The sequence below is a fragment of the Teleopsis dalmanni genome, chromosome 2, assembly GCF_002237135.1.
Source record: "Teleopsis dalmanni isolate 2A chromosome 2, ASM223713v2, whole genome shotgun sequence".
In the NCBI taxonomy this organism is placed as follows: domain Eukaryota; kingdom Metazoa; phylum Arthropoda; class Insecta; order Diptera; family Diopsidae; genus Teleopsis; species Teleopsis dalmanni.
Window position 1 is genome coordinate 160,380,232 of NC_051847.1, and position 25,924 is coordinate 160,406,155.

Consider the following 25,924-nt stretch of genomic DNA (forward strand, 5'->3'; position numbering starts at 1 on the left):
GGAAATTTTAATTTACTTTACTTCAATTTACTCAAACTCGTACACTGCCTAAAAGTTCTTTTTGAATTTAAGCATATTTAAACAACATAAGAGCCAAAGATTAATGTATGCTTTTTGTTAGTGTTTTCATTTCGGATAATACGGCGCATTTAACTTAGCGCATCTTAGAAAAACCTTGCTTAATAGTTCAATTGTTAAGTCGGTGTGATTCATTTCGTTTCTTGATTTTTATTTATTTAAACATTTATATAATAACTATTTATTTTGTGCAAACATAAAATATATCATAATGGGTGAAGAGGTAATATTAAAAAAACTGTTTCTCCAAACGCAACAAAGTGTTCAGAATGCATTCAATGAAAACAGGTAAATAGAATAAATATATGCAGCATTTATCTATGGTGCTTTAATAGGATAATTTTTTGTTTACATTATTAAAAGTATTTTACGCATTTATCATAGTTTTGAACTTTCTAAATTGAGTTTTTATTCAAATGTAATATGGATTTTATGCATATTTTAAATTCCTTTAAAATGCATTATGTGTAAGAACGTTCTTTCAACGAATTGAGTCAAACTGGCTGATGTCAACCAGTGAATCATTAATTTTAAATAGAAATACGTAGTTATAAGCATTTGTTTGTTATATATTAATAAAAATATGGTGACTTTTATTATTCAATAGTTTTTAAATTAATCAAGCATCTGGACCTAAAATAGTTTTCATAATACGATATGTTGTCAAACATTGTTTGATTCGAAACTGAACTCCTTACATTAAAAGTTAATTAATTTAAGATTTATAAAATGGAGCTTATTATGTAGTTTATATTTAAAAATTAGTACATTATGTCACATTTATTTAATATTTTGCGTTTTATTTATTTTAATTACATATAATACTTTTTATTATATTAGGAAATTAATATAATATTGTTTGCTTTGTGTCACTTAAAGTTCGACACGATGTTAGTTATAATCTTTACTAGGTTGCAACTAGGCAACTTAAAGTATTCAATGAAGTAAACTCAAAGTCTAAGTTGAATTTAAATTTATTGATTAAATTTACACAGTATTTATACTTATTTTAGACCAAACACTAACCTGTCTGAATATTATGTTCTCCTAATATTTTGCATAGAAATATGCTTATTATGCATTTTAATTAATTTTAAATAAATTTATTTTATTATTTATAGATTTGGGCTAAATGAAATTCCAATGCAAGTTAATGCACTTTAAGAATTTTATTTGCGCAAAACAAAAAGATCATATTACTTTTCTTTTTCGCTTCTTCACATTGCACGTGTGTGACCAATGCAGAAGGCAGGTCGTTGCTCTTGGCATATGCCGGTACATAAACTTGTATTTGCATTTTTTAATATGCGTGGGTTTAGGTTTGAGGTAGAAAAATTATTTAATAGAATTAAAAATAAGAATTAAGTCCCAAATTGTACATAGAGTCATATATGGACTCGTCACGTCATTTTTAAGCATGTCTATTATACCGTAATGACGGGTCCTTGATCATTTTCTATATTGTCCAGGGACGTTTATAATTATCTTACAACGTTTATTCCTTTTGTAAGGGAAAGACTTGTAGTCAGTGGCGACCTGTGCCCTATCTGGAATAGTGTGCGACCCTTCTACAATGTTGTTTTTACATGTACTACTTAAATTAAAAATGATAAATTGGAATATATAAGATGTTTTATTAATGGTAACTATGTTACATTAGGCAACAATATATTCACAATATAACATTTAATAATTCATTAACAAAATAACATTAAATAAATAATTTATATATAAGTTTAATATTATATCAATATGGAATAAATACAACTTTTCACATATATCTTATAACATCAAACCAACTTTTTTCAAACAAAAGAGTTTGTATTTAGAACCATACATGTTTATGCAGTGATCAAACACAATCGAACACACTTGCAACGTATAAATGTGCGGCCAGCTACTCCGCACACAAAGTGGTAATTATTCGCTGAGCAACAGCTAAAAGGGGAGAGACGAAATTCGAAAGAAATGTATGGTGATGTGAGCTGCAAACTTTAGCCGCACATCTAACCGCTTCGGCAAGTCAACATGTTGGATTCTTATACATGCAGTTGATATTCGAATAAAACAGAAAATTACTCTCATACAATTCCCAATCTCTATTTCTTATATTTTAAGCTAGAGCACACGGACATTATTTTGTTCATTCTATTTTTGTGCACACTTATGACAGAAATTTATGAATGCAATTGCGTAAAGGGACTATAGTAGATAAGAGAAGCAAATTAATTGAGTTTTCATAGACAATTATATTTAATTGTTTTTGCTAAAACTTTAATCTTTAAAAATATATATATGAAAATGTAATTAATAATATTAATTCTGGATATAAAGATATTTAATAAATTTATATATATAATTTTTCTCTATAATTTTATATATATACATATTTTCTCTTTATTTTATATTTATAATATAAATTAAAAAATTACTGTATATAACTTATAACTACAGAGACTACTTGGGGACTGCCACCTTGACATGTTGAGGAGGCACAATAGTTACGTAGAGTCTTCGTGCGAAGCCGGCGTTAGCATGCTACTGGTAGGGTCTCCCTTGCCGGTACGTTTTGTTCCCTTCTTTAACTATTTTCTAGAAATAAAGCATGAGTCTAAACCCGATGGTTTTTCAGTCTCCAAGTAGTACTCGTACATATACGGCAAATCCACCTGCTTCGGCAGCTCTCATAACGGATTTGGAGGGGGCGAAACTCACGTTAAAATAGAATCTTTTCGTTAGGTACAATTGTAATCACATGACCCAATATTCCCTTAGGAACACAAAAGAATGAAGAATATTTCTCTCAATAAAAGTTTCGATAAGTATCCTGAATTTCAGAGTAAACGACTCCAGACTTTCGTATGCTCCTCTTACTTTAATGAATTAGTGGCGCTCTTTTAAAGTCTTTTAATTTTAGGTTCCTATGCTTTTAGTGAATTGGTAGTTATTCTCAATTTAAAATATGGGGTCTGCGACCAATAATGATAACTTCGTTGTACAAGACCGTAATAATACCAATAAACACCTATATTTCCTTGGCATGGTGGCCAAAGGTAGATCAGACGAAGGCTGCTAAGATGACCCTTAACATGATTCATCGAATAGCCTATCTAAACGGAACGGGAGCAATGCATATTAATTACAGAGTGTAGTGCACTCTGCAAATTAAATTGTTGTCTTTATGTTAAAAAGACGCAAAAGGTTGAGCTCAATATGAACCTCAGTGAGAGAAGTCTGAGATTAAGGCCCCAGGTTTTGCTGTGGAAACTTCTAACATACAAATCCAACTAACGAAAGTAGCGTTGCAAATTACGTTTTCGAAATGAATGTTCCAGTTGAGCCGTTTATTTACTGTATTTATCTGCTCCATTTGTTATATATATGTAGTGTACATATACATACTGCTATAATATAAAGTCTTTTTTGCTTGTTAAAAGTGTTTTACGAGCAACATTATATCAATATTTTGATTAATTATGAAAGTTTCTAATTCATGACTGTAATACAGATCATTTACATTTCATATTCCTAATTTTAATGTTAACATACCTAATGTTATTCTAGAGACGAGTGTTGTTAATATATTTAACAATCTGTAAATGGGGTATAAAAAGGTTCTCAACATGTCTTTTAATACAAACGTGTTATTGGAGCATTCAATTGTTGGTTTCGTATTTTGAGTTGTAGTTAAATCTTTTAATGCTTGGCCAACATAGACATATGTAGGGTGTAGTTATATCTTCACTGAAGTAAATGAGACAACATTTTTTGCTTGACTAAGTTGGTTCTGAAGTGAAGCACGATGGACAGAATACATTTTTTGCTGCAAGTAAATAAGGGAACATTTTTTGTTTGTCTGGCTTAATTCTCAGGTGCAGCACGATGGACAGAATACATTTTTTGCTTCAGGTTTTCATTAGTTGTTCAGCCATTGTAATTAGGTGCGTGTTTATGTAACTATTTCCGAATTTCGAAGATTAATCTTATATGTATGTAGTTTATACCTGTTACTTAATTGCTAATGTTACAATTATTTCTACGAGCAGACTTATGTTATATGCTAATTTTACATTTGTGTTTTTGCCCGTCTTAATTATTTATTTTATTACTCCAAGAAATGTTACTTAATTTAAAATATTAAATGATCTGCAGATGTAACTTTCCTACGCATATATGTGTATATACTTGTAAACATACATAGGTATATACCACCTTATACATATATGTATATGATGGGATTTTAAAGGGTGCGGGATTTGAAATTTGGAATTTATGACAAATTTATTTTGGTTGGATGGCATATACAAAAACAAAATAAAAATCTATTCTAGACCTGTCACTCAATACTTACAACAAATGCTGGAATCGTTATTGACTTATCCAATATGATTCCAAATATTCTAATAAAATTAGGAGGCTAGATCATCCCTATTTTGGAGGTAATATACTTATCCAACATTAATTTTAATCATACCATCAGTTTATAATTTGAATACGAACAACACTGTTAATCACTATATATAATTTTGCAAATGATTATTATTTATGTAATTAATTTTATTTAACTATGTAAAAAAATTTAGATATCACATAAAATTTTACTAAAGAGGGTTGATCTAAAATAAAATTAAATAAAATAAACTGAATGTTTTATTTATTTATATTTGTCGATAAGACTTACAAGAAAACTCAAGACTGAACACAAAAACAAAAAATATATAGTTTTTATTTTATTTATTTTATATACATTACTTTCAAATAAAAATTTGCCAGCGTTTTAGTTCTATTTAACTACTTCCTAAGCGTAGCATTTAATAGGTGTCTTGTTGGGATAACAATGTTGTCTCTTTGTCTGTTGTATTTCTGTGTTCATATACCTAATATGAGGATTATTTCTATTTACTATAGAAAATTGTAAATTTCAAATTTTTGAGGTTGTTTGTTTTTCACTCAATGTAGTAATGTTTTCTACTTGATTTTTCTTTGGGTTAGTTTTGTGATGCATCAAAAAATTTGATAAGAGGTCGATAATTCTCTCAAGTGAAATTAGCTTCTCATACCAATCAAATTTCCGTTTAGTGCGTTGTTCCAATACTAAGTATATGTAGTATGTTATGATGACAAAAGACTGAATATTAGATAATGTCATTATGTTTGAAATATCTGTTGTTCTTTAGATAAAAACTTGAAAACTTTAAAATATCGTTTATTGCTAAGTTATATATATTATTTAAGTATGTTTACTTATGTCTTTTTTATAAAAATAACCATTAATCTGCAAAACAAAGTATTTGTTTTTATTTGAGATTCAACGATAAGGGAAGTTTGGAGTCTTGGTTTTTGATGTTTATCAAATTTTTAACATTTTTTTTATATCATTGAGATATATATTGTTTCGTGTTAAGATCCTCGTTTATGTGGTTTTGTTTATACAGATCATTCCATCTTTTGTTACTTTCTAATAGTAACAAACCATATTGTTTTGTATGTGGTATAAACTGCCCCAATATACAGTGTTCAACTCAAAATGATCAAATAAATAAATTTTGAAATATTTCACTAATTTTTATTTATTGAAATATCAATATTTAATTTATTTAAACATTTTTTTTATTAACAATTCTTTAAATATTATGTAAAAGAGAAAAGCAGGCTCGATTTAATTACTTTTCGAAAAAGGATTTCGCGAATTTATCTTGTATTGTTTTTATAATAAATAAATTTACTGTCAGTACTTTAATAAGGTTAACTAAAGAAAAAATTGAGCTGGAGCAAAAAACTTTCTAGTCCAATAATCCATCACTAATACTCATAAGCATGCATGATATATTAACTTACGTTAACTTGTTCCTTTATTTTAATGTTTAAAGTATATCACTTTTTAATATTGTATATTTCTATTTTGATTTAGTCTCTATGTTGTTTTATTTACATTGTTCAAATGTTTGTTTTTTTTATTATATTAAATTAGATTGCAAAATGAAGACGGATGCTTTTTTGAAAAATTTGGATCACTCTTGGGACAAAATTTCCCAAAAGAAAACAATGATTTAATGTCAAATCTTTCTTTCGAAGTCAAAGAAGATGAAAATAATTTAGCAGAATCAGCAATTTCGAATGCTGATTTGTATATCGATTACGACTTAAAACTTCAAAGTTCCGAAGATGGATCCTTATCGTCAGAACAAACGGATGAACTCGTAACAGAAGCTTGTGGCATGAACGTAAGTCAATTAGATATTACCATATACATTTACTCATTTAATAACATATATGTATTTAACATATTTATTTATTTACATATTTAAAGTATAATATAAAAAAAAAATTTAGTTATTAATTAAGGTCAACATTAACTGTTAATGTTGATATTTTATAGTTTTAAAATATAATAAATTCAGTATCAGTAACAACTGTAGACATTTTTAGACATTATATTTCTTCAATTGAGTTGGTTACATCTTTAATTCACAGTAGATTAAGAGAACTTTTCTATCGAAGTAGATAGAATTATCGATAGAGATATCTTAAAAAAATGTCTATACAATATTGATAATTATATTTACATCTTAACAGTTAGTCACATTAAGCTATAAATATCTATTCCCATGCAATACAAAGCAATTGTACTAAAAGCAAGAACCGAAAATATCTTTCCTAGAGATACGTATTTTAAGAAATTCCTAATTTCTAAAGAAGTTGATTGGGTCTTTTCTGCAAACACTAAACTTGCTGCCAAAGAAAATTGTCGTGTTCGGATATTAAATACAATTGAACACGATGTCACTCTTAATAATTAGATTTTTACAAACCGTCCTTTGAGACATTACAACAATATCGAAAGGAAACATAAAATAGAATATACCCCGGAACGATTACAAGAACTTAGGAAAAGAACACAAATATAATGATGAGACACTTATCTCATTGGTATCTGAATATCAACATATTTTTCTGATAGGAAAACTTTTATTATGCAATAATTTTGAAACGAAATACATTACCGCTAGAGATTTTCATCAAAAACTAGGGATTATAAAATACTCAAAGAATGACATCACGATGACGTTATTGAATTTGACAAAAGCTTAAAATATCATAAAATTAAAAACAAAATTCTTTAAGATTGAGCGATTATAATCTCAAGCTCTATCCTATAATATAGAACATTCTAAAATACGAAGTCACATATCTATGACATTTGATTACAGAACGTACTGTTAAGACGAACCCCACAAAGCACAAAGTCATACAAAAACACACAAGCCCACAAATATTGAAAACTGCGATATATGTAATCAGTTTTTTACAAACATTTTATTACAGGCTGCAGATAAAGCAAAATTATTAAATTAATAAACCATTTCTTATAACAACGGAGGCCATTGATTACATACTTTGTGCAGTCATTTCTCAGAATGAACTTAGTTTATATTTGCCAATATGTAACGTAAGTAAAAACTCTATGTAAATAATTCAGTTATTGAAAATAATTCTTGCGATACATAGGGCAATAAATTGTTTTCGTCCACATGTCTATGGTAAATGTTAGACCCATGTTGTGAGCGTGTGCCTTTAAGCGACAGTGTCAAGGAAGTTTGTGCAGTTCAAGGAAAAACCTAAATAGATTTGGTAAATTTCTGTTGGAGGCCTTGCCGTCTGTCCTTCTTGTGTTCGATAAGACATGTCAAAGGTAATATTACTTCCTTCCACACTTTTATATCTAGAAAAATAGAAGAAATTAATATTATATTATTTTCGGGTTCTCGTGAGTCAATGAAAATCTTATATATAAGTCCATTTGCAGTAGGTTTTGAATGATCTTTCCTCAAGTTCCGTTTCATTGTTCATTTGCAGCATCATTTAACCCGTAGTGCTCTGTCGTTGAACATTTTCTCATGTACAGTATCATTATTCATGAAGCCATTTTCTTCAGTTGAATGAATGTTGAAGTTGTTTTTTTTTTAGTTTTTGGTACGTAGTATAGTCTTTAACATAATAGGAAAGGTGCTATTAAAATCTGGTAGTTTGCTGGTACTTTGTATAGGTCAAATGAGTGTGCTCCCAATTGCACTTTCTTATTAGTTGTGCTGGATACTGTGCGTCTATTACTCATCATCCATGCAGATAAGAATGGGTATGCTATGTTTGTAATGACAACTTTTCTGGTCATTTTCAAAAAATGACGCGAATTCACTTGTTTTATAAGAATTGTTTTAGAAGAATTTATTGAATAAGATGTGTGACACCCAGGAACTCACGAAACTTTAATTCTTATCGCAGATCCAGTGTGATTTGGGTATCCAAGTATGCTCTTTAAGACCTCTATACATATTTCTCAGATGTGTTTGTTATCAAAGAACAACATTTATTCCAGCACCATGTAGTCTTCTAAGTAAGAGTCATCTTCTGAGCACGCTCTTCTCTAATACGTTTCGTGTGGTGGGTCCAACGTTTTTAGGTTTTACACCGCTGATCGCTATAGATACCTAACTTATCTATCGCTATAGATAAGTTAGGTTAAAAGAAAAATTGTACTAAAAACTCACTCCACTGCAATGTAGTGTAATAACAAATTTATATATAATCTATATTTTTTTTGATATGCATTAATTTTAGCAGAATTTTAAACGTCTCCCTACTGTAATTAATTGCATTCAATTGTCAACACAACTAGGCCTGACTTTGGAATCGACATATGTTTTATCAGAAAGTTTTTGTCTTGGAAATTCAGTAAGGTGGTTCTCCCTACAAAACTTGCTAGCGTTTTACAAACTTATATATTTTACATAAAAACTACAAAAAACAACTTTTTACAGAACATTGTAATGAAAAACGATTGAATGATTTTTCGTTTATGTGTACGGAAGATTCAGCAATTAACAGCAAACATCATTTGCCGTTGTTATTATTCTTGCCCAAATTATCTTCTGTCTCTACTGTTGAAGTAGTTCCATTGTTACAAGTATATACAACGCATTATTAAGTCAAAAATTATGTGGGTTACTGAGCATAAAGGCATTAAAGGAAATTAACAAGCCGAGAGAACTGCACATTTCCAGGGGATATAGGTAAATGCAGGAATTAGTCAGGTGTGGAACATTATTTTGTGAACTTTGGCAAAAAATTTTCGAAAACCACAATACCAAAAAAATATTGGATGAAATGCCATTAGAGCATGGATTCGATTACGTCTTGGAAATACAATTTTCACTCATCCACACTTACTTTATTCTAAATCTAGAATAAGGATTTATTTATTATGCCAATTTTCACACACCATTACTTGCTTTATTCTAAATCTACTGATTTACTACAGAACTATCTAAAAACAAGAATGGTGTACTCTTTTTATGATATGACAATTCCTCAACTAATCTCCAATTCTAATAACACTGACTCCGAAACTCAGAGCTATGTCCATAAACAAATTATACGACTTCTTACGTACAGTAAATAATAATCATCTTATATGCGACTTACATTGGATATAAGAGATAAAGTTATGCGAGGCTTGACAGCTAGACTCGTGTATATTGATATAAGCTTTAATTAATTGGTAGTTTTCAAAAATAAAATGAATATATTTTCAATGTAGGAAAAAAAAAACAATAAAAGAAATATAAAATAACATAAAAATAGAAAAAAGAAACAATTTTTGTATACGACGTGTGTAAAAATGTTTAGCAATTGCACATTAAATTTTTTAAAATGAATAAAATAAAATTTTAGTTTACCTAAAGTTTATATATGTATGTATATATACATAGAAATTAATGGTATATTTGTGCAACTTCTGTATGAAGCCATAGAACATAATAACCCAGTAGAAAACGGATCGATCCGTCATCGAAGACGTCTTCAAGACATGGATGCATACATGAAGACCGATCGATCCAAATGTATGACGGTCTTTGAAGACACTTTCATACAAATTAGCCAAATGTCTTCAATGAATTTTTGCGTACATGTCTCGAAGACCGTCTCGAAGACCATGTCTTGCATAACGGACGCATTCGACAGAAAGTTGTGCGCTCTTAGTGCAGTGCTCATATAATTTTTTCACCCTTTTTTTTATTTCTACTCTTTTATTGCACTCTTTAAATTTTAAATGAATTTCAATTTTCTCTTTAAATAAGTAGAAAGAAATTGTTGTATTTTGTACTTTTATTTATTTTATATAATAATTACTTACATTACATTCAAAATTAAAAGTTTTAAAAGTAAATTATAAATTTTATTATAAATTATTATAAATTTTATTAAGATATTAAAAATAAACTAGTAAAAACTAGTAAACATAGTGAAAATTAATTTAAATAATTAACTTAATATAACTTAACATATCTAAAATTAACTAAAACTAATATAAAATAATTTATAGCATTTCGCTATCATCTATTGTTGAAGTTTTATATGTTTTCAAAAGCGTTGAAAAGGATTTTGGTACAATTAAACCTTCTGATCTTAAGAGTTCTAAAATATCATTACCACAACGCCTGTTAATCCTGTGTTTTTTAAATATAACAGCTAATTTTTCATAAGTGTTTTTGGTTTTTTTATTTTCAACATCATTTGTTTCGTTTCTTAAACAACTTTCACTGGAATTATTGTCTTCAATATTAATATCAATATATTTTCCAGGAACTAAGTCAATATTTCATTTGTTTTGATATAATTTCTTTTTTTTAATATTTCATAGTTTAATGATTTTGTTTCTTTATTCATTTTGATTTTTTTAATATTTATTTCACAATATGTTTATTCACTACACTTCAAAATTATTGCGTCACTTCATTTATAAAACATAGCGTCATCTGAGGCAAAATTCAAATACGTTGCTATGAACACTAAAAATGAGAGAGAAAGCAAAGAAAGAGTATTTACATTCATGTTTTGAGCAATTGTTTTGCAAATTTGCTTGAACATGCGGACGCGGTATCAAAGACCGTCTTGAAGACAATGTCTTCGAAGACCACTTTTTCTACTGGGAAGAATTAATGGAATCATACACACTTTTTCAATAATATCCGATTGATTCGACAAAGTTATTGTACTTAATTCTATTTATATATCTATTTGCGTAAGTAAACGTACTTAGGTAAAATATTTCAAAAATTGTTCTTCGAATTTTGTATACAATATTAGAAGAACTTAATTTATGTATTGTATGTTTATTTATTTACAAGAGTTATTTTTTAAATCTCTTAATATTGTATTGTATCTTAAAGAATGTTTTAATAGCAAATACTTTTAAATTTTTTTTTTTTCGATACATTATAAAAGCTAATACATTCATATAAAGCTAACCGTACATTCACAAAATTTAACAATTTGAGCTTTTCGATTAAGGCTAAAAATAAATGCTTTTTATTCAATAAAAGCGAACTTCTCATCGTAGGAACTGTAATACATAGATACGATATAAATAAATAATCGCTAACATTCGCAGTTCATGGTTACACTTGAATTATATTTAATGTGATATTATTCATTTCTGTATTTAATGAAATATTCAATAATTATATTAAAAAAATAAAATATCTTAATAATTTATAACTTAATATGTGAAATAAAATATGCAAAAAAATATAAAAAACTTTCTTATGCGTTTAAGTAAAATCAATTTGACTTCAGTGAGTTTATAAACGAAAATGAGTAATGACTGGATAAATCAATCCTCACAAACATTAAATAAAAAAAATAATTATGTATCAAAACACCTTAGTTTATGCTTAAACATAAATAAGTTCAGATTAAAAGCACACAAAAAATCAAGAAGCGTTTCGACATTATTGGAACCGTCACCAAAAAACATTTTAAATAAAAACGGTATAATATCCTGCCAACATTTTCGAGGAGTTCCACAAACCCTTATAGAAAGTCACACAAAAAGCGTTTGCAATGCGATGACAGTAAGTGCAAAAAGAACAAATAGCAAATTAAGAATATGTTCTAGTTATATAAAAATATTTAAAAATTTTCATATTTAAAAAAGACAACAAAATGTTCCTTTAGTTTTATAATTTATAATAAATATTTACAAAGCATTTGTGTCCAAAATATAAAATGAGTCTTAAAAGTAATTATATTCTGAAATTTTCAAACATTTCTTGTAATATGTTTTTTCAAATTATATCCCACATCAAATATAATTTTCTATTTAATTTTTCAAACCTTAATTGGAATACAGAAATTAGATTTTCTAAATAAAAACTACTGGTTTAATCCAAATTGAACTGCATTTAGTTTGTTTGGAAAATGTAATACGAGTAAGATTTGTTGTTATAGCATACACATCCTAATGAATTAATCAAATATTTCGAAACATTAATCATTTTAAATAGCAAAATGGCCACACGTAGACAATTAAAGTCCATTGTGATATAGATCAAAGTCTTATTTCACACAGGATGCGCGTGTTATTAGCGAAATATATTAAAAGTTCAACAGCAACCTCAGGCATGTACTCTAGTTTGTAAAACTGACAGCCCCAATTATTTTTATAGAGTTCTCGAGAGAGCCGGCAGGTACGCAGAATTTCCTTTGCATCCGACTCGCGTTACATTTCTTATAAGCATCGCTGCGAATTAAATTTAGTTTGAGCGGATATGATGTGATCAACAATGACCTGTCAATACCCCAATTAATGTTCTACAGTATAAAAATTCTAAACCAAAAAATCATCACGGGATCATTGACCAATCACTGTAGATTGAATAATCACCTAACGAAATTAGGAATTCAATCGAACTCAGACTGCTGATACTGTAGAGAAGAGAGAAAAACTGTATACCATGTTCTTGGGGAGTGCCCGGCACTAATGCACAAGCGGAAGAAACACCTAGAAGGGTATTTCATGGATCATAAGGATTAAGGGATCATAAGGATTCAAGACTATGAAAGATAGGCTCTATACTGTCTTTCATTAAAGAAATCGAACTTGGAGAAACTCTAATCCAACTAATTGGCACAATAGGTCTTTTAGGTCGCAGTGCACTACCCCTTTTCAAATAATAATAATATGATATAAAAATGCTATAAAAAATTTGTTATCTAATAGCATCAACAACACGCAGTCAAGATGAATAAGTATGTATTAATGGCATATGTACATATTTCGAAAAGAATTAACCCGTTAATCAAAATTGTAATGTTTATGATAATTGAAATGTTATTAATAGCTTTAAGCACAAAGTGAATATGAAACAAAAAACATAATGTACTCGGATATAAGTTATTTCAAATATATTATACATTATATTATAATGTATAATTAATAATATATATATTATTAATAATATTATATAATATAATATTATAATTAATAACAATAATTCATAATTTGAATGTATGTTCCGTTTTTTATATTAGATTGATGATCTCTACGAAGAAATATTATATGAAATTACTAATAATGTTGGTTGTGAATCGGAAAGTGTATGCACTGAAACACTGCTTGAATTTGCCCAACAGGTATTTAGAATTCCTGATGAAAAACATGAAGAGATTCTAACAGCCTCAAAGAACAAAGAACCTCCAAAAATACGATTAAATATAGAAATAATAAAAGCAGAAAACTTGATACCGAAAGACTCTAATGGTTTATCAGATCCATTCGTAACGCTATTTCTAGAGTCCAATTCTACTCATCGGTACAACTCATCAGTAAAACCCGATACTTTGAATCCAATATGGGAAGAACATTTCTCATTGTAAATATATATTAATTTTAACTTATTATAGCAATAAATAATTTTCTATGAAAAATTTTTCAGGCCCATCACAGAAAATCCGCGAGAAGAAAAATTAATTGTAGAAGTTTGGTAAGTTTTTAGTTTTCTGTAAGAGCTTCATATAAAATCTATTAAGTCAGATTTGGAGATTTGAAATTAGCAAGGGTGATTCAACATAATATCGGCTTTAGTTTCTTAAACTTTAACAGTAAACATAATTTTAGCAAATTTTAACCAATTTTAGCAAACAAAACGAACAAATTCTTTTAAAAAATCATTCAATATTACATCTGTTTTAAGGGAAAAACTAAACTAAATGACTATTCATTGCACAGAATTGATTACAATTTGTTAATTTCAGAATTATCAGTTCACAAAATAGTTATTAAATCATGTGTATCGATAATCATATATGAACAGGTAAGAAACGAAGGTGGAAAAACATTTAATGCAATAATTTTGGCAAGTATTCGAGACAATGAGTCAGGAATTTCTTCAATTTTCAACGGCTTGTGACAGGTAGTATATCGGTTCAAAATTGTGAAATTTTACAGGTCTGTAGATCTGATGATCTAACACTAGATCATCTAGTGTTAATTAGAAATGCAAAACTGGTTGTAATTCTGAAAAAGTACAAACAATGCTTGAAACATATTGGTTTTTTTGGTCTATTGTTGTAAGCAAATGTTGCATGTATTTAGAAAATTTCTTTCGCATCATCAAATGGTCATGCAAAATTTCGCCTAAACTGTTAGTCCCATGTTATACAGAAAGTCACGGATTCGTCAAAATTTGGCTTTTTTGGGTTAAACTTCCATAATTTGAACTTTTATAACTCGAATTTTCTATAATTCGAACCAAAAACAGTGCACCAAGGTTTTAGAGAGCAAATTACATGCAATTCTGCTTCCATAACTCGAACTTCTATACATTAAGACTGAAAAGTTTTCGGAAATTCTCATTTAAAATTCGCGCGCTGTATATTTTTCGATATTTTAAGTTTATGTAGTTTGGCAGCACTGTCCTTAATTACTATGCAAAAAATGAGAGCGATCTGTCAGACAGTTCGTTTACGGCAGCTGTTGAAACCAGTTCACCTCAGTAGTGCGTTGCGAAATGTCTTCGACGGTCGTACGACCGTCCTGAAAGGCTTTGTACCACTCATAAACTTGAGTTTTCGATAAAACTGCTTCCCCATAAGCCTTTTGTAGCATTCGCAACGATTCCGCACACGAAATTTCGTTCGAAACACAAAATTTGATGCAAACTCTTTGTTCAATATTTTTTTCCATTGTTTTTTTCGCAACGCACTACTGAGGTGAACTGGTTTAAACAGCTGCCGTAAACGAACTGTCTGACAGATCGCGCTCATTTTTGGCATAGTAATTGTCCTTAATTGCTGCCAAACTACATAAACTTAAAATATCGAAAAATATACAGCGCGCGAATTTTAAATGAGAATTTCCGAAAACTTTTCGGTCTTAATGTAAGTCGAATTTCTCTATAACTCGAACAAAAATTTTGTTCCGTGCTGATAGGAATATAGGAAAGTGCATTCTATAAGTCGAATTTTTGTTTTAAATGTAAATGCATTTTTCTGTTAGGGGAAGTCCCTTTTTTTAAACCAAATGTTTAATTTTTTCTTTTTTATGTTACTTCTTTGTTCAGCGTGGTTTAAAGTAAATAAAATAACTTCCAATGCTACTCTTAACGATTATATTGAGCTTAACAATGAAATTTGTACATCAAGCTTTCCTGAAGATAACGATATTATTGAGCATTATAGATCTGAATTAGTTTATCCAATTCTAAGCGCAACGGAAAGTAATGATGAGGGTTCGGTGGATGTAATTGTTCATCAGCCTTCCAAGAATGAAATAGAAGACTCATTCAAAATTCAGAATTTATATTTGAATGGAATGATATTACAACTGATAATCACTGTAAGAGTATAAATAAAGTAAAATCTCTTTATACTGAAAACAAGAAAAACATTAAATTCCCAAACCCTAATTTCTGAATATTTTACTTAACTATAACTTCTGTGCTTTATTTGATTGCAAATAAATAAATATCTTAAAATGTAATTCGAGTGTCTTTCAAAAATAAAATAAAAAATTTAAAAATCTCTAACTCGAAGTCTCCATTTTTTTTTTGCAACTGCAAGTACCAGGAATTGAACTCGTGTGCTGCAAAATTTAAAACTCAGAGTCAGCGCTCCTTAACCAACATACCAAAAGCCGTACTTCAGTTTTATATTCGCACATTTTTCTGGAATTTTGTTAATTTGCTATGAAAGTTCTATTAACAAAATCGCTTACTGTGTTTATATTAGAACGAAATTATAAACTAGCTGTAGAATAATTGAACTAATTAAATATATTTTTATATAAATATCTATATATTTTATTAATACTCATGCGATGTTATAGACATGAACCTAGTATTAAATAATCTTATCTGTTACAAAACTTATAATATTTTTTTTTTCTGTAAATTTAAGGGATTTTGATGCGGCTGAAAGCGTTAAAGAAAAAGTGAATAAAATTTTTGAGGTAAAAGGTGTACGAGGCTTACGAAAATTGGTTAAAGAAATAGCATTAACAGCTTCTACTGGAAGGCACGATAATGAATTAATTGGAAGAACTACTATAACATTAAAAGTATGTTTTGAAATTGAAGTTCAGTATACTATTTCAATCTTTGATTTTTAGTCTGTTCCAATTTCTGGTTCAACAGTCTGGTTTAATTTAGAAAAAGGATCAAAAGCAAAAAATCGTGGATCAATATTAATCAGCCTTTCATTAAGTGCAGAAAAGAACAAATATGTTGCAATACAAGAGCACAGGCATTTACTTAAGCTTTTATTTATCCATGAACTGGAATCATTGAAAACAACTAAATTCTGCTGGGATGGAAAATTTAACCCTAATTCTGAGTTAATTCGAACTCAACATTCTGTTCAAAGCGGTCTTAGCAATTTCGAATGCAGCTTAAGTCAATGGGTCGTTTATACTTCTTTTTATAAAGAGCATCCAATAAGTTTTAAAGTTTTAAACGAATTACTAGAAGTAATTACTCCGTTCTTAATATGTTTGCAACGGAACTCGGAAGAAGTTAAGCAATTTCGAGGTGGATTAAAACAGATTTTGCCTTCTTGTTTTTCCGTTCTACGTAAATTGCGTACAAGAAATGACCAGCAAGCAATTACCACACTTGTTGAAGTGTTGAATTTAATATCACAAATAAAAGAATTCGTCCTGCCAATAGATACTAGTTTATTTCCTCAAAACGAATATACTTGGATTCCTGAGAATACTGATATTGAGGAATATGATATTAATGATATTGCTACTTTTGCAATTAATAGTGGAACTAACGATTGGCTTGAGTACATTGTTGAGGGGAGTAAACCCAAGAGTGATGATGAATGTGATGAAAGTATATTACTATATTTAATAAAATTAATACAAATGATAAGATCTGATTTACAAAAAGCTATGGAATATTTCGATAAACATTTTTATCAGTAAGTTGATTTAAATTAAATTTTATTTAACAAATATTTATTATAAGATCATTTTTTTTTATTTATAGCAAACTACATATAAATTATTCTACAGTGTTATTTAAATTTTACGATAAGAAACTAACAGAAATAATCGAACCTATTATTGTAAAAATATCTGCAAATATGGAACGATTGAATGTACCTGATGACCGGTTCGAGTATTTACCAAACATTGATAATGTTAATATGGGCACAACTCTTTTTGAACTTTATATTGTACTTAAACGCTTCTTAACATTAGGTAATTTTATAGTTTTTATTTACAAATAACAAAGATTTTACATATGACATTATTGTATACAAACGAACTTAATTTTCCCAAACATTGCTGAAAGCGGTTAAGTGTATATATCCTGAAAGTAGTGCTTTTCTCTATTTTAGATTATTGGATATCATTTTATTTTTTTAATATATTAAACTTTATTTATTATTTTTAAATAAAGTGTGAGGTAATATGAAGAAGAATATAACTCTTCCTAATTAGCAGCTTATTTGAAAAACTTATCTGCGAATTACATTTAATTGCTGCTTCCTTTATTATAAGCAATTATTTTAATATACTCATAATTTTAATAAATATGTTTTAAAATTTTTTATAGTTATAGCACCAGTGATATTCCATTTACAGATATTTTAGGCTACTCTTATTTTCATTTAATTGCTTAAATTTTAAATTTTAATAACAATAACTATGTATTTTTATTAAATAGAATATCATATGCAAATTAATTCATTAAAACAATCACCTTTTGTAAAATGTTGTCAAAGTCATATGAAATGAATTTTTTTCATCGATATGTGATAATGGATGAAGCTTAGATCCACCACTTCACTCTGCAATCAGAAAGTCATGCAGTCAGCTGAGTGGACAGTGATCAGTAGTTTGAATAATGAAATTGCACGAACTAAACTCAAATTGCTTCCATATCCTCTTTATATTGTAAAATTCGTCCCCAGCAACTACTGCTTATTTGGAGAAAATGCTTTTGAGAAAAAATATTTGTCTGATAAAAAAATCATCATCGAATTAAATGCCTACCTTGAGGCGCTTAAATTAACCCAAAAGAAGGTGTTTTTATAACTTACCCTTGAAAGTTTTCAGACAATGTTCTCCTCAAAATTATAAGAAATTTAGAATCAAAAAGATTTCCTACATAATTAATGAGGGCGAACCTTTTCCACTTCGCCTACCTTACTATTTGTAGCATTATAAATATTATGGCACTTTAATAACATTTCTTGCCAACTTCCATCACATTTTAGCAACACAGTTTTCAAGTTCAATTAGCATCACTTAATTTATTTGTCTACAGAGATCTCGTAAATATAGAAATATATATATGTACAATTAAGAATAAGTGCAATATATATGTACAATATATTAATATATCAATCAATTTCCAAATTTCATTTGAAAGATACCACAATTTAGACGAATGGTATCTATACTAATATAAATATTATGTTAATTATTAATAATTTATTAATTTTGAATCCAAAAAAATTTACAATTTTACATAAATTTGCGTTGAAATATAAATATTTTTATTAATTAAGAATTTTATATGATATTTATGTAATTATTTTTAACTGTTCTGAGCGCACGTAGTCTTTCAAGTATAGACAACAACTTTTTATAAAATTTAGAATTACGCATTTTTTTTCATAATTCGATAGTTTAGTATTAAGTATATAATTTAGACTAAATATAGATATAATAATATAACTTCAAATTTTTCAAAATCGAATAAAAAATGCAAAATCTAAACTTTCATTTAGGCAAATCATTATTACCAAATGAACAACTTGATATAGAAAATTTTTACACATGGTTCATTCCTGGAGTAACACATTGGCTAGATATATCCATATTGAAAGCCCTAAATCGTATTGACAAAGCAATTGAACTTGATCGACTGAAGGCAGTTGATGAGACTGTGAAATATAGTTCCTCTGCTGTAGATACGTTAGCGATATTCTATCAAATCAAGATTTTTTGGCAACAGCTTGATTGGCCTGATGTTGAAGGTGCGTACACATTTGTAGCAAAAATTGTTGATGTAAGTACAATTTTAAAATCTTTGAACTTTTAAAAGTTATTTTGTTTATAAAAAAATTTACTAATTCATGCAAAATTCAATAAAAAGAAATAAGCTAATAATATCTTGTAATATCTTGCGGCCTTGTGCTCCTCCTAGGAGTTAATGGATTAAATATATCTTGTAATATCTATTTTTGCTATTTTTATCGGAGGGGATTTCTTCTTTAAAGTTTCTCCTAAAAATATCATCGTAGGTGGTGCTATGATTTTAAACTTTAATATGCATTAGCTAGTTTTTGGATTCCTGTTTGTAACTTGTCTAATTTAATTGTGAATTAAATTTAGATAAAACTATCTAAGTTAGTCCATACGTGAATTCACAAAAATACGAAAATGATACTTTCTTATTGGAAACATAAGTCACGTTCCCTACTATTTATATATATGAAAAGACAGGTACTACAATTTTCTGACTCAGCAAAGCAGCTTCTTGCTTAATTCCAGATAGAAAATTCAGTTGGCCCATTGTTAAACTGATATTACTTCTTGGCGTAGTCATCTACAAGCCATCATTCAAAGGTAAGGTTGCAGAACAAGACAGAATTCAAAGAACGGCTAATTTCTTAATTGCAGGATGCTAACGATCAACTTTCTCAAATGGAATTAATAGCTTTCGGCTGTACTGCCAATGTAGCAATCAGAATGAACCGCGTCCAAGAATAAAAATGACCCATTGCCCTAGCATTCTGAAGAAAGTTTTAAATTTAATAAGTAACGAACACACTTAAGGTATCGTATAGAATACCAAACTCTGCCAGTATGTTTTAAATGGAAGTGATGACACTTAAAGTTGCAGGTGATATGATATTAGAAAGAAATATATCAGAAACTTATATTAGATTCTTTACTCGAATTCTTCTAATGTATGTCCACTCAGTCCACAAATTATACATAACTCTTATTTGTTTTTATCCAGCTCACTATAAGTCGCTAGTACATACCATTTACGGAAATACCTAAAGCAGCATTTTTCATTTTCACGAAGTTTTCTATTTGGTATTACTTTTAAATTACAGTACTAATATGGGAGACTTTACTGATTTTTTATATTAAAATTTTTGACTACCATTTAGATTTATTAAATAATTTGTTTAAAGGATATTTGCAGGTGCTGTGTATTTTATGCTCAAAGAATGTCAAAACGTGTGGAATACTTAACTAAAGATAATACTGAATTATTTATTGTGTCCACTGAATGGTGTTTTGCAATAAATAACATTGATTACATTTGTCAAAGTTTACCAGCATTTATACTAGTAAGTAGAATTCAGGTTTTATTTTTAGTTTTTTTAACATTAAATTATACTTAGGAATTGGGAGCTAATAAAGTTATTGAACAACTGGGAGAAATTCGAACGCACTTAGAATCCGAACGTTGTAAAGCCACAATTCAAAATGTCATTGATAACGCTTTGGACACTGAAAGAAATCAAATTCAAGAATTAATTGCTGTTGTTGCTAGGAAAATGGCCCCTTCAATTAAAAGATTTTTAGCTGAAGGTTCAGAAGTTCTTTACAAGGACTCAAACTCAATGGAAAAATTGATGAATTATATGGAAAATTCGTTAAGCACTCTGTACAATATTTTGAACGAGGTTAATTTTGGTAGAATGTTGGATTGTATTTGGGCAGAATTATCCATTATAATGTACGATTTAATTCAATCTAATTTAGACGTGAGTACTTATATTTTAATAATAAAATAACTTTGAATTATTTCTTAAGAAAACATATTGTATGTTATTTTTAAAAAAATTGCATATTTTTTTTTATTTCGTATCAATATTATGTTATTGTATTATATATGTTATATCTATTTATTATATATTATAAATGTGTTTTTTATGTATGTTATATCTCCATTTATTATATATGTTTATTATATTATTTATTATATATTTATAATCAACACAAAACTTCATATACAAGTAGTTTCATCCCTAGCGACCGTCGACGGCCTCGTACTTATAGGAGCCTGACAGAAATATTTTACATATTAATTAAAACTTAATATTAAGTACTGAGTAAAAATGATTTTTTAAATAGAACAAACAGTAACTAAATGTAATACAAGACATATATTTCGAGAAAATTTTTGAGTTAAAAAAAAATTTTTTAATAATCAAGTGAATTCTTAGGTTGACCATAAAATTGCTTAGTATATCGCCAAATATCCATCATCAGTGGTCTTTAGAAAAATCTATAAGTTGAATAATCCGTATTTAATATCAAGATTGAAAATGTTACGACAGGGTTAAATTATGTCAAATTTGAACAGTGTATCCATCTTTTGGTACATTATATCAGAAACTCTGTATGAAGTTGTAATATATAATAAAATATACCAATAAGTAAGACCATTGATTACAGTTAAACTAAAAATTGAAAGTTAATAATTCCTTAATATCTTGTCTCTACAAGCATTTTTTCTTTATACAGTAAGATCTCGATTTGCAATCACATTTCTCCGTATATTTAATTTCCAAATATATTTTAGTTTTTGATCACTTGTTGATTTAGAATTTCCTTTTAACTCATTGAATATCGACAGAGCCTTATTCTGAATTCGCAGTTGGCATTATAGCATTCTTTTTTAATTCTGATTTTAATTCTGATCTATGCAAATCGATAGAAGCATTTTTTGCAATAAATAGACTTTTACGTTTGTAACTTGTTTGACCTCCAAATGTGTCAAACAGCTTTTCCATAATACTTTATATTGTCCGCAATATGATTACAAGTAGTTTTTACGGTAGTTAGAGCTAAATTCACAATTTTCCTAATGTTAGTAGGTTTTTCTCCAAGTTTAAAATGTCTAACTTTTGTTCCAAGGAAATTTGTTTTCGCTTTTGACCTATTTTTATGGTATACTTTATATGTATATCATAATTTCATTAGCAATACTATGGGTATTCATGCGTGCCTTGTGCACTTTAGAGTATATTTCAAATCATTTAACGTGGATGTCTTTCTAAGCTCTGTGGTTTTTAAAATTTAGTGTTCATATTTTTCTGCCAATTATAAGGATTTTACTACATGTAAAATTCAGTTATCTTATTAAAATAAAACTTGTTTGAAGAGATATCATAAAAACTAATATACATTTTAATTTTAGAAACGCCGTCCACCTGCATTTTTTCAAAACCTGAAACACACTCTTCAAGTGATGGTAAAATGTTTTAAAATGGAAAATTTTGAAACATCTGATGTTGAAGTGTTAATTGAAATTGAAAAACTCCTAAATTTGCACGGATTTGAAACTGCAGAATTAATTCATCAGTATTATTTAGAACGAATGGAATATCAAAAGGAGATTAAGAATTCTAAATTTGGTCAATTGGCGATAAAGGCATATTTTACAGAAAATAGTTTAAAAGTAACTCAAAAAAATATTTTAATTTCTAATAATACTAATTATAATAAACAACTAATTCCTCATTTCAGCTTAATATATTAAACGGAAGAAGTTTAGTACCAATGGATTCTAATGGATCATGCGATTCCTTTGTAAAGGTGCATTTCTTACCTACAAATAAGTTTATTGGTGTATCTGCACTTAAAACTGCTGTTAAAAGCAAATCATGTTTTCCCCTATATGACGAGCACTTTTCAATGTAAGTTGCAAAAATTAAATATTGATTTTATTTATTTAGTATATATATTAATAATACATAATGTATTGATAGTATATAATGTAAAATGCATAAATGAAAAGTATTCGATAATAAATTAATCAAAATTATAATTGATCGTAAGTGATAACTCTATCTGCATTCAACTTATATAGTTAATGAAAACATTTTTATATATTACATCATTCTATCTGAAATTTTACAACAAAAATCAAACTTTTCGAATTCGAAAAGACGTTAAATTGTTTTGAATAGATTTACATGCGAAAAGCGATACGTTTTTATACGTAGTTAATATGCAGACACTAATTTAACGAGGTTTTAGGAGATTATTTAAATGCTATATAAAAACTAATTCAAACATTTAATTTAAAAAAATTCCGAACTTCAGGTCCGAACTCCGAATTCCCCTTTTTTTTGTATGTATAGTTGAATATGTGCATTAAATATTTCGGAGGGCTTGCGCTTATCAAATGTTACAGCATTCCGTACACGGTACTATAATAACTGCAGTAGTATGTTTTCTGTTGAAAATTTTGTTTACATAGGTTTTAGGAAAACGATTTATTAATATTATGGACATTGTAAATTGTATTTTTAAAGCAAATGTTGAGTATTTGATACATGATATATTCAGTTTGATGGAAATGATGCCAACAGAGACAGTTTTCAGTTGGATTTGATATTTTCGATCTATTTAGATGAGAAGGCAGAGAGCGTTTGGTGTATTGCTGTAATCTTTGTTTTTCTGCTATTACTGATTGTAAAAGTATAAATAACAAAATAATAATAACAAAAACAATATATTTCTAAATGCATATATATTAATATTGTCAAATTTTTACATATATTTATATAATTTATATTATATTTCGAGTTTTCATTTATACATCATTAATAATCATTAATACAAAGTCTTCGAGTAGGTGTAGTAAAAAGAAATCCATTATTTTTGCAAGAAATTGAAGGTTTATTTTCCATAGTTAGAATGAACCGATTTAGGTCACATATGCGTTGTTTTGTTTGATAACTTGTTGCCATTTTGAAGGTAATTTCATTATGTCTCTCTTATAGAAATCCTCATCCCTATTGGCAAATTGGCGGTTTTCACAAGCCTCTCTTGAAACGAATTTTTACTACAAAAATCGTTCGCCATTGACGTTACTGCAAATTTTTTTAATTAAAAGCGTTTAACTTACATACAGATGTTTTCATATCGTTGAGTCTTTGCATATTATAATAAATTGCTCAACACAGAAAAATGTCAGCAACTGAATGATAGCCTGAAGCGGCTGTCCACCTTCGTTTGCCATGCAGTTGTCGAAAATGTCCCTATCACCGGAAACCCAGAGCGGAGAGATGTTAAACTGCGTCAAAATCTCATTCGAAAATGTGTAGCAACCAAAAACAGTCATAGGTGTTAATTGGACTAAACTCAGGGACTTTAAAGTAGCTACTTTTATAATAATCACTTGCAAACATTATACAACTTCCTAATAACAATGACTCCCATCTGAAAAAGACTGCAATGATCAAGAAGCTTATAATAAATAGATTTATCCAGTTCCTTCGAGAAAATTACATTACTTACATCACAACCTATTTTGAACTTTTAGTATGTATGGTTAAATCTCCTCTTAACGAGGGACTTCCAGACAGCGAAATGTCTCTACATAAAGAATCAATATAAATTTCAAAATTGAGAATGTGAGAAAGCTATATTGGACATTCTTTAGATAAGGACTGAAGAATGTAGCCGCGGCCTTAAAAATCAGCCTTTTACTGTGAAGTTGCTTTAAATTTATTAGTATAATCTACTCCTAACCGCAATTTTAACCTTTTGAGATCAACCGGCATTAGGAGAAACATTAGATTTAACACAATGGATGGAATGGTACTTAATGCACCAATAATACAAAGTTTAGTCCTATGCTGCACTCTGTTGTGTACCTTACTGTTCGAATTTTAATTATTATAGAGCTTTTTATTGAATTACGTGTCTAGTAATATTACCTCGAACCCTATTAGTGATAAAAACAGAATGAAGGCGTTAATATAATTTGGATTCTTTAAATCTCTATGACCTGTTTTTGTTATGCAAATTGATCTCCAGTAAACAGGAAAATTCTTGGGTAGCTTTATATACACTATTTGCTTACAATCAATCGGAAGGATCCTATACTACCCTTGTATATCAGTATAAATACGAAATTAGTTACAGTTGAAATATATGTGAAATATTTTTCTAAATCGTTTTTCACCAAAAGATTGAATTACAGATTTGTTGGATTATCACGCCTTAAGTAGAAATTTTATAAATTATGACCAGTTAAATGACTAAGTATCTATTTTTAAGTGGCAAATATTATATATGACTAAATTTATTACTCTAATCATTTCAATTTCAAATTTTTTGCTTTTTCTAGAAATTTAACGGAAGAACAGCAAAATAACCAAGACAGTCTTATCTTATTTAGCATCAAGGATAAGGATTTGTTTGGTATGACAAACCAGTACATTGGTGAATGTTACATCACATTTGCAGATATTGTGACTTCAGAACAAGAACAAATTCATATGGAACTATCCAGACCTGAATTAACAAGTAAGAAATTTTATTCATTTTTTAGAGAAGTGATTTTTTGAAAATTTAATTACGATTTAGAATCCGATGTTGTAAGAGCGCTGGAGTTCAGACAAGGAGACAAACAAGCGAAGGATTTTTTAAAAAAATTAAAAAATAAATCGTATTCTTAGCATCGAATATTTTATAAAATTATGTCAGCAAAAAACAAACTAATTATTA

General features: G+C 28.4%; 1 protein-coding gene across 2 annotated transcripts; it reads left to right on the forward strand.

Moving 5' to 3' along the window:
- Nucleotides 1-222: 222 nt before the first annotated feature.
- LOC119677898 (protein unc-13 homolog 4B) lies at nucleotides 223-25,909 on the forward strand. Of its 2 annotated transcripts, XM_038089472.1 has the most exons (14): nucleotides 223-366; nucleotides 6,050-6,302; nucleotides 13,453-13,793; nucleotides 13,857-13,904; nucleotides 16,318-16,477; nucleotides 16,529-17,343; nucleotides 17,412-17,626; nucleotides 19,165-19,445; nucleotides 20,584-20,742; nucleotides 20,797-21,162; nucleotides 22,602-22,862; nucleotides 22,931-23,100; nucleotides 25,545-25,723; nucleotides 25,784-25,909. In XM_038089472.1, the coding sequence occupies exons 1-14, from the start codon at nucleotides 290-292 to the stop codon at nucleotides 25,873-25,875; spliced, it is 3,417 nt and encodes a 1,138-aa protein (XP_037945400.1). In that variant the 5' UTR covers nucleotides 223-289; the 3' UTR covers nucleotides 25,876-25,909. The 2 variants fall into 2 exon arrangements, with proteins under 2 accessions (XP_037945400.1, XP_037945402.1); XM_038089474.1 differs by lacking the exons at nucleotides 223-366; nucleotides 6,050-6,302 and adding an exon at nucleotides 11,709-11,993.
- The last annotated feature ends 15 nt before the right edge of the window (nucleotides 25,910-25,924 follow it).